The sequence below is a fragment of the Cyprinodon tularosa genome, unplaced genomic scaffold (assembly GCF_016077235.1).
Source record: "Cyprinodon tularosa strain WSP-4 unplaced genomic scaffold, ASM1607723v1 ctg26, whole genome shotgun sequence".
NCBI lineage: Eukaryota > Metazoa > Chordata > Actinopteri > Cyprinodontiformes > Cyprinodontidae > Cyprinodon > Cyprinodon tularosa.
This window is the reverse complement of record NW_024038961.1, coordinates 650,899-661,623: the sequence shown is the minus strand read 5'-3', so window position 1 is coordinate 661,623 and position 10,725 is coordinate 650,899. Positions and strand designations below refer to the sequence as shown.

Below are 10,725 nucleotides of genomic sequence, written 5' to 3'. Positions count from 1 at the left end.
GTGGCAGCGAGGAGGACGGACTTGGAGACAGCACGGCTGCAAGGAGAGGAGGACAAGGAAGATTTTTCACTATGATATTTAGCAGTCAACAGAGCTAGCAGGTAATTACCACACTGCAGAAGTTAACCAACTGGCATCCATCCTAGGGAATCCACTCCACTAAATACTGCCTCCTGATTGCAGCAAAGTGGCACCAGCTGAGAACTCCCCCTGCCAAGACACATCCTGAGGAGAATAATAAACGACATGCACACAACCAAGCCCCAACACCAAGGAAATTAAGCCTTTTTTATCTACAAATGCAGCTATTGGTAAAAAAAAAAAAAAAAAAAAAAAAAAGTAATGACACAAAATATAAAAAAAATACACATATAAAGCAAAACAAAACCCTCCACTATACCTTCAAGTACACCCTTCTACTGTATACTATTAGTAATGTTACCAGCTACTGTTCTCACACTGATTCCCTGCTACTCCTGCCTGAGCTCAGGAACGCTGTCCCCCATAACCTCTTGCCCAGGTGATTCGTCCCCTTGTTTTGGACACTCTGATCAAAATAAACATGGACCAATGGCAGGACAAAGATAATAGTCCGCTCAGAAAAAAGAAACCTTGGAACGACCGCTTGAAATTGTTCATCTTCATAATAACGAGATGGTTGCCATTAATGGTCAGTGTAAGTTTATTTTAATTTTATAAATTATTTTATAAATAGCATTTCAATAGTCTGTGTAGGATTATATCTAGGTCAATAACTTGCAGCAGTCCCATTCGAGCATTATGTCAATCTCTATAATCACTAGTTTGTCAGCTCTGTGCTGCCGTAGCTGAAAAGATGTCTGCCTCTACAAATAGGAACCCACTCCTATGTAATTATAAAATGCATGGAATCTAACGCAAGGCAAATAAAGTATGAGGCTTTTAGTTCACAGGTGATAATAAAAAATATACATAGATATAATATGTTATGTTTTGATCAGAAAATCGCTATAACACACTGTATCTTTAAGATAAGATAAAAGTCCTTAATGTGACTATTTTATTTCTAAAGAAAAGACCTGAAAAATTGTGTTTTTTCTTTTTTTTGTTTTTTTTTTTTATGTGGTGCAATTGTATTTCTCTTATTGTAATCAACTGTTTAATCATCTGTGTAAATTTCATGTCAACAATCCTATTGGATAAATGTATTCAAAACTACTATAAATTTATTTTTGAAATTTTAGAGTTTTTTTTTTTTTTTTGTTTAACATGATTTTTAATATGGATATTTCTCCAAATCAATGTGAAATATTTGTATAATTTTTAATATACTGTGTTGCATATTTGCGCCTCATAAACCTCATAACAGTGCAATTGTGGTTATTTGGTTGCTGTTTGCAAATCTAGCACCAGGGGGCAGGTGAGATGTTTACCCCCCCTCATTTAGATTCACTCCAGCGGATTTCTAAAGTACAATGGAGGCATCAAACTAAAACTTTAATCTAATCACCAAACAGTAAAGATTGACAAACAAACGTGTGACTGCCCATTTAAAAGTATGCAGGTTTGAGCATAGATAACATTTATATCAGGTGATTTAATTATAATGATTTAATCTGTCAGTAAGATAATGACCTACCCAGAGAAGATCAATTCACCTAATGACTGAAAATGTTTAAAAAAAAATGTGATGCTACAACCCACTCATGGGCAAAAACAGCTATTTGTTTTGATTAAAAGTTAACTACTGAGTCCCAAATAATTAATGAGCTCATTAGAATTCCTTACAATAACTGGAGGTGTAAACAAACAGCAAATGGTCTATGACCAAAATATAAAGTACTGTTAACAGTAGATGTGTATAATTAACTATTTATAGGGTGATATTTGCGTTGGATTTAAATGCATTTTTGCTAACAGAAAAAAAAGGGTCTCCATTTCGAGAGTATGCCTACTTTGAGAAGCTATTAAAAAGTCTGCCTCTCTCCTATGGCGGTCTCACAGATGAGTTCACTTTTGTTCTTCCAGGCTCAGCCAGAGGTTGCTATTTATAGTGGAGTGGTTCAGTATTTTCTCCAGCTTTCTGCCATAAATATAAATAAACAGAAAACAAAACAAAGAGTGATTCAGTTCTGTTTTTATCTTAGTCTAAGACGAAAGAAATGATAGATTTAGGGTTATAGATCTATTTCATGCTTTTGTTACAGTTTTGGAGCATCCATCTGTGAAAACCTTTAAAAAAAAAGTTTCAAAACAATCTTCAATACAGCAGCATTTGACTTTGGGGGGTTTGTTGTTGCTTATTTATTCAGTGATTGCATTATAATTGCTAAAAAATGATCTTGTAGAACTCCTCAGACACATTTTAAAAAATCCTCAGCTTCCTGTCGCTTGAATATTCAAAGGCCTTCTAATGACCTCCTAAGCAGCAGTGTTTACTGCCTCATGATTGCTTCCTTCCTCATTCAAGGCAATGAGCGAGCAGGCAGAGATGGGCTCAAGTGCATTGCAAAGTACTACCTGATAAGGACGGGAGACAGCTGCATTAGCGAAAGGAATAGAGTGAATCTGGCTGAAAAAGAAGAAACAAGCCAAGCCTGTTTTTTTCCTTTTGCTAACTCAAAAAAAAAAAACATGTTTATATGCTTGCAGCATTGCATGACAGAGCATCATGATCAGGCTTGAATTCCCACGCTATGAGTTTGTTTATTACTCAGGCTCCACATACATAGAAAACTTTGCATTAAATAGTTGAACCAGTAGAAGTAAAAGAAAAAGATCAAACTGTACATTTTATTGGAAAAAAAAAGAGTTAAATATCTTAAAAATAACATACTACTTACATAAAACATTTTTTTAAATCATGTCACAAAATACAAAATCACGAATAGTGGTGCAGTATTATCAGAGTCAGTATAAGGTTGTATGGTAATCGAACTTTGAAAAACAGAATGCACACAAAAAAACCTTTGTGTTAGCAGCTTTTAAAGAAGCATTTGATTTAAAAAAAAAGGTACAAGTTAACATACACAAGAGAACTTGTGTGGGTAAAAGCTTATTTTTACATGAGGAAAGTATGTTTTATCTTTACTTATTAGCATTTTTATAGTCAAATAGCAAAATAAACAAAATAAGCAACCATGACATGTTCTATAGGTGCCAAACCATAATGGATTTCCCCAAAATAGTTCGGAGAATAGCTTTAAGGTCTACTTTTAACGCACTCTACACCTCTGAGTACGACTCTGTAGTATCTTTAGAGAGATAATTTAAGAAAATCAGATTTGGGAATGAAGAAAATGTATATAAGGCTTTCTTAAATCAGTCGCATATAAGATCTATACCAACAAAGCCAACCTTGTCATTCTCTTAGCTCTTACAAACACGATCAGTCTTTCAGGCCATTTTGATGTGATTGTTTTTTATTTCGCCTCAACCGCCGAATCTTCCCATAACCTGAGTGTTTCTTTGCTCCTGAAAGAAAAACAAAAAGAGAAAAAGTGCAGGACCTGGTTAGTGTATCGTCTAATTATAATGCTGCTTTTCAAATGGCAGGATTAGGAAAACAGGATTTTTTGGAGACAGATATGTCTGGTGTTCTCTAGGTCATATGATAACATTTGGCTGCGGGATTTGATTTGGAGGCCAAGGAGAGTTTTTTCAGATACAGGGCATTCCATTCTTTTAAAGCCGACTGATAGTGAAATCATCGCTCAGTTTGCTCATCTTTGCTTTGACTTAATTAAAAAGCAGAGGTCTTAGAAGCTGCTCTGACTTAAACCCTCCAGTCAAATGGAAAAGGTCCAACCCTTCAGTTTCCCACCTTGAACACACACATCCACGCAGCTCTGCTTTGACACAAAGTTGTTGCTACTTCCTCCGCAACCCGTGTAGACAAACTCCTCACACGTCTTGGTGGTGGCGTTGTAGTAGTAGCGACTTATAGAGGCCGAACACCTCCCTTTGTCCAGAGGGTCCAAACAGAGCATAGGAATACCTGTGAACAACAAAAAGAGATCTGTTAACACTTTAAGCCTGAACCTACCGGTAATGGTATGAGCCTCCAAGGGTGGAGCTTTGTTTTGTTTTGTTTTTTAACAGCTTAAATGTTAAGTAAAATTTTTTTTTTTTTTTAAAGAGTCTTTAAAGTTTCCTAATCAAGCTACCAAATGTTATCGTTTCTTATATCGCTTTTATTTTTCCACCACTTCAAGCACTGAAGATTTCTGACTCTCGTAAAAATGCTTCTCAGCATGGACATGCTGCATGTTGCATCGAAATGTAGGTTTCCTAATAATGCAAAACAGGTCATTTTCCAGGTTCCGTCACGTAATTCTCAGAAAATATCAAATATCTAAGCAGAACTGTTTTGCACACAGATCTCATTACACACACCAGACATGATTGATATGTTCTGCACTGTGGAGATCTTATGTAGCTGTGATGGAATAGAATCAAAAACATTATCCATCCAGGAGGCTTTGGAAAAGGAAATTCTTAGAGGCCAGTGATGCTGATATGGAGGAATTTTATCAGCTTTGTGCTCAGATTTTGGGCAGAAAGGTGATAAACTGCAGCTCATACAGTACTAGACCCAGTTTGAAAAGGTCATTCACTAACTTTTTTTTTTGATCAACTTTACCTTACATGTCGATTGCAAGTAGTTAAGAGTCACACGTTGTTATATTATAGTATGTTTCTTTTCCTACTTGGAGTAATCACAGAGTTATCCCCCCCCTGCAGAAAGGCATCATTTAAACTGATTGTTGGATGATCCAATAAACATTTCATGAGGTGTTGCTATCTTGTATGCCCCTTACAATAAAATTTCTGATATTTAGGAGTGTTGTTACAAGGTATCTTGCTATTTTTTAATAGCTGTACGTAATAATTAATCATGTTGTAATCAGTGAATGGAATTGTTGTTTCACTTTGTCTCACTAGCACCAAAAACTGTTTCAAAAGTGACAAGATTCAGTGTTTCCAGTGTCCAGTGCTTTATTATTTCTCTTCCATTTGGTTTACCTTGAAGGGATTTGCATTATATATATACACCGATATTGAATGATTATAGATTTTTTTTAGCTTTTTGTTGAAGAATTATTATTTATATTTTTATACTTTTTATTGAAAGCTTTTTATTAGATTTTTTTTTTTTAATATTTTATTATTTTATTTATAATTTCATTTTAATCATGTTATTTGTTTATTGGCATCTTCTCTAAATTCTTTTTGTTTGAGACAATTTAATTGATTTATCTCTTAATTGTATTGATATTATGCTGTTTCCAATTGTACATTTTGATTAAAATCAGGGTAAATCTAATGAAATTTTATGAAAAAATACTTTATCGTATGCATAAATAGCTATAGCATGGAAATCATTTGACCACATTCCTTTTTATGAGGTAAAAAACAGATTTGGTGCATGTTGGACACTCTTGGCAGAGCTGTGCCAAAATCACAGATCCGCTTCAACAAATTTTTAAAGGTAGTTTTCATGGTGTTTTGCAGTGTTTATTTTTGAAAAACATTACGCAAGGCTTAAAAAATATTATTTTATGTTTATTTGATCACCTAGAAATCAGACATTATGACCTTTTAATAATGATGGTTCCCCTTGAAAAATTTTATTTAATGACTTTGTGTTATACACTTTTTTTACATTTACACTTAAAACAGTTGGAGCTACGCTTGATTTAATCAGGTGGAAGTTGCTCCTGAAACCCTCTGGGCTGAAGGTGTTCGAGTGAACTAATTTTTTTTGGGACTGCAGTGCTTCATGCAGGAGGTGAGATCTTGAAAGCGGTTGGAGTTGCCACAGCAGCCTCCGTAGTTAAAGGGCTCACACCGCATGGTTGCCATGTTGAAGAAATAGCTGGGGATAAGAGCACGACAGTAGCCCACTTTTTTGGGCAACCTGCAGATCTGAGGAATCTCTGCCAGAGAAAAGTGGAAAGATGATAAACAGCAGGTCATACTGTACTAGACCCAGTTTGAGAAGATCATTCACTAACTTTTTATTTTGATCAACTTTACCTTACATGTCGATTGCAAGTAGTTAGTCACACGTGGTTATTTTATAGTATATCTCTTATTTCTTGGAGTAATCAGAGTTACAAATTACCACATCTAGTGTTAGTGCTTTATTTTTGCTTTCCATTTAGTGAACAGTGCTCGTTGTTTACATCTTTTTTACCGTGAAGGGATTTGCATTATATATACTGATATTGAATGATTATAGATTTTTTTGCTCAATGGTTTTACTACTCACTTTTTGTTTAAGTTATTATTCATATTTTTACACATTTTATTGCCTTTTTATTTGATTTTTTTTTCAAATATTTTATTGTTTTATTTATAATTTCATTTTAATCATGTTTTTTGTTAATTGGCGTCTTCTCAAAATTCTTTTTGTTTGAGACAAAGGGACACAATTTAATTGATTTATCTCTTAATTGTATTGATATTATACAGTTTCTAATTGTACATTTTGATTAAAATCAGGGTAAATCTAATGAAATCTTATGAAGGTGCTCCTGAAACCGTCTGGGCTGAAGGTGTTCGAGTGAACTTACTTTTTTTGGGACTGCAGTACTCCATGCAAGAGGTGAGATCATGAAAGCGGTTGGAGTTGCCCCCACAGCCTCCATAGTTAAAGGGCTCACACCGCATGGTTGCCATGTTGAAGAAATATCTGGGGAAAAGAGCACGACAGTGGCCCACTTCTTTGGGCAACCTGCAGATCTGAGGAATCTCTGCCAGAAGAAAGTGGAAAGAAGATTATTCAGAATTGAAATTTCCCATATTTCACTTATCCCTTAGTAAAATAAAAGAAAAGCATAGAAACAAGGACCCATGTCTGATTCTAAGTCAATCTAATGTTATTTATAAAGCTCTTTACACCACCAAGTAACCAAAGTGCTACACATGTCCCCATAACAACAAACATAAAACTTAAAGTAAGCAATAAAGCTGTTGCAGAGCTGGAGAGCTCCTTCAGTGACAGACTGCTGCACCCTAAATGCACCAGGGAGCATAATCGCAGATCCTTCTTCCCAGCAGCTGCAAGACTTTATAACCATCACTGTTCTCAAAGACCTCAATAAGTTGTTACATTCATGCTGATTTTGAACAGTTTTTACCTTAGCCAGTTAAATAACATGCTGCTGTCATTTTGCACATATCTGATGTTGCTGCTATTTTTCAAATATCCATTACTGTAAGAATGTCCATAGCTGAATATTGGTTATTTATTCTCCACGTGCACAGCTGTAAACACCAAAATTTCCCCATTGTGGGACAATAAAGGGTTTTTTTCTATTCTATTCTATTCTACAATAAATATACAGTAAAAAATAAAAACAAAGAATACATCTGTCACATTAAAAAATGCGCTCCACATTAAAATGCAGCCTCCATTCTTACTTCACGGGATGGTTTACTCAAAATATTAGTTTTCCAACACTGTTTTGCTCGTTACCTAAGCTGTATACGACTTTTGCAGAATAAGTCACACTTTCCAATTTAACAGGAGACTTCCTAAAGGGCTACTAGCCAAAGCACATTTTATGAATGTATTAATTATTACAGAAAACCTCCACAGTTTTGTTATTTTGTTTGGCATTTTCAACATAAAATCTCAGCTCTGCAGTTAAGTGTAATTTTGCAAGTTACTGTTCATAGGTCAGTTTTAGAAGTAGTAATGATGTGGAATTAGAATTTCTTTACTTACTTGGGATCCTGAAGCATGTCTTCTGGCATTCCGGATAACTCTTAAAGTTGTTGGCGTTCCCCTGGCATCCCCCATAATAAAACATCTCGCACTTCTGGGTGACGGTGTTGTAGTAGAAGCGCTTGATTTCCTCTCCACAGGGACCCTCCTCCACTGGAAGAAGACAGGCGCCTAGAATGAAAGCGGCTTTAGATTATTATTTCTGCAAAATAAAAGACTTTCACTTCAGCATAAATCATTTGACAGACTTCATTTCCAAACTTTAACGTTCAGGATAAGAAAAAAATGCGCTACCTGTATTACGTGAGAACGCCAAACTGCTGGAAAACGACGCAAAGAGCGTAAAAAGGGCAAACAAAGCAAACTCCATGGTGCAAACGTTTTCCTCTATAGCGATGCAGACCACTGCAGTCAGTTCAGGCTTTATAGCTCTGAATGTTTCCCATGGGTTGGTATCAGGGGCGGGGATGTGCTGATTCATTTCCATACAGAGGAAGCGTCATTAACTCATCTATGACCAGTCATTTTTGCGTTGCAACATTTGCGTGATGAGCTGATAAAGTTGTGACTATAAAGAAGAGGATTTGGGCCACTGAAAAATTTTTTTTACTGACTTTTAAATATTATTTCAGTTAAATATGGGGAAAAAGTAAGTCAATTCTGACTTTATTCTCAGAATTCTGACTTTAATCTCAGAATTCTGAACTTAATCTCAGAATTCTGACCTTAATCTGAAAATTCTGACTTTAATCCCAGAATTCTGACCTTAATCTGAAAATTCTGACTTTAATCCCAGAATTCTTACCTTAATCTCAGAATTCTGACTTTAATCTCAGATTCTGACTTTTTTCTCAAAATTATGACTTTAGTCTCAGAATTCTGACCTTAATCTCAGAATACTGATTTTTTTCTCAGAATTCAGACTTTAATCTCAGAATTTTGGATCTTAGTGTAAGTGGGCCCCATAAAGGAAGAGATGTGGGAGCACTCATATGAGGTGCCCCCAGGGACATAAATCAGAATTAACTTGCATATACACATATTAAATTACACTCTTCCATATAATATACTGAAAACCTCACACAAACACTAGTAAAAAGCTCTCACATAAACTAGTGAAAACATTGACCTCTTATATAATCTACTCAAAAGCTCTCATACAAAGTAGTGAGAACTGTTCATATAAACTGGTGAAAAGCTTTACCTTTCATACACACTACTAGAAAGCTTTCATATACACTATTAGAACGCTCTCATATACACTACTAGAATGCTCTCATATACACTATTAGAACGCTCTCATATACACTATTAGAAAGCTCTCATATACACTATTAGAAAGCTTTCATATACACTATTAGAACGCTCTCATATACACTATTAGAACGCTCTCATATACACTATTAGAACGCTCTCATATACACTATTAGAAAGCTCTCATATACACTATTAGAAAGCTCTCATATACACTATTAGAACGCTCTCATATACACTATTAGAACGCTCTCATAAACACTATTAGAACGCTCTCATATACACTATTAGAATGCTCTCATATACACTATTACAATGCTCTCATATACACTATTAGAACGCTCTCATATACACTATTAGAAAGCTCTCATATACACTATTAGAACGCTCTCATAAACACTATTAGAAAGCTCTCATAAACACTATTAGAACGCTCTCATATACACTATTAGAAAGCTCTCATAAACACTATTAGAACGCTCTCATATACACTATTAGAACGCTCTCATATACACTATTAGAAAGCTCTCATATACACTATTAGAAAGCTCTCATATACACTACTAGAATGCTCTCATATACACTATTAGAAAGCTCTCATATACACTACTAGAACGCTCTCATAAACACTATTAGAATGCTCTCATACACGCTACTAGAAAGCTCTCATACACACTACTGAAAAGCTATTAGCGGATTTCAGTTGAAACGGAAGGTGTTTCAGTTGAAACGGAAGGTGTTTCAGTGAAACAGGAAGGACCGTCATTACACCGGAAGTTGTTTTAAACGGAGGTCATTCTGGCTAGCTCCGTACATTTTGTGCTATCTCCGGCCGAAATTGTATCAAATAAAATTATTGATTCATGCTCAGCTATCCGCTAAACAACTCACAGAAGCATGGGCATTACTCGACTTTATTTTTTATGTTTTTGCTTCAACAGAGATCCTTTTCCGGTGTTGTGCGAAATTCTGTTCCCATGTGAAAATCTGTTCCACCTGTGTCGGGAGCGCGCCGCGCATTGCAGCCACATAAGCGGATCTGATCATTTCCCAGGCCTTTCGGATCATTTCTTGGTTAAATAAAAAGTCGTAAAATTATACAAGGTTGAGACATTTAGTTTAATCAGCCGCTGTTGTTTACAAAATTGTAAAATAAAAAAAATAAATGCGGTTTTCTTATGCTGTTTTGTGTTGTTATTTTAAACGCCAAGAGAATCAGTCTCTTTCCAAGTTTTTTCACTTCAGCCTGACAGAAATAAAAGTCAAGTCACCAAATACCAAATTTGTATTTATAATTTTTTATTACTGATATAAGATGATGGGAAGTGCCTGATAGCAGTTCCATAATATGGAAACAAATTAATTTAGCTGCAAATCTTAAACTGTGTTTATTCCTCTCTTCATCAACAACAAACCATCTGGATTCGGTGATATTTGAGCAATGTTTGCCTAAATTAAAGGAGGGGGACCATATATTTTAGCTTTGTAATAGTGTGTATGAGAGCGTTCTAATAGTGTATATGAGAGCTTTCTAATAGTGTATATGAGAGCTTTCTAATAGTGTATATGAGAGTGTTCTAATAGTGTATATGAGAGCTTTCTAATAGTGTATATGAGAGCGTTCTAATAGTGTATATGAGAGCGTTCTAATAGTGTATATGAGAGCTTTCTAATAGTGTATATGAGAGCTTTCTAATAGTGTATATGAGAGCTTTCTAATAGTGTATATGAGAGCGTTCTAATAGTGTATATTAGAG

The 10,725-nt window shown here is 35.2% G+C and overlaps 1 protein-coding gene across 2 annotated transcripts; it reads right to left on the bottom strand.

Moving 5' to 3' along the window:
- Window positions 1–2,665: 2,665 nt before the first annotated feature.
- On the bottom strand, window positions 2,666–8,210 carry tfpi2 (tissue factor pathway inhibitor 2). Of its 2 annotated transcripts, XM_038288658.1 has the most exons (5): window positions 8,009–8,210; window positions 7,715–7,885; window positions 6,558–6,737; window positions 3,803–3,976; window positions 2,666–3,453 (listed from the first exon to the last, which is right to left on the bottom strand). In XM_038288658.1, exons 1-5 carry the CDS (start codon window positions 8,199–8,201, stop codon window positions 3,368–3,370), a joined length of 804 nt encoding a protein of 267 aa, XP_038144586.1. In that variant the 5' UTR covers window positions 8,202–8,210; the 3' UTR covers window positions 2,666–3,367. The 2 variants fall into 2 exon arrangements, with proteins under 2 accessions (XP_038144586.1, XP_038144587.1); XM_038288659.1 differs by lacking the exons at window positions 2,666–3,453; window positions 3,803–3,976 and adding an exon at window positions 5,579–5,918.
- Between the last annotated feature and the right edge of the window lie 2,515 nt (window positions 8,211–10,725).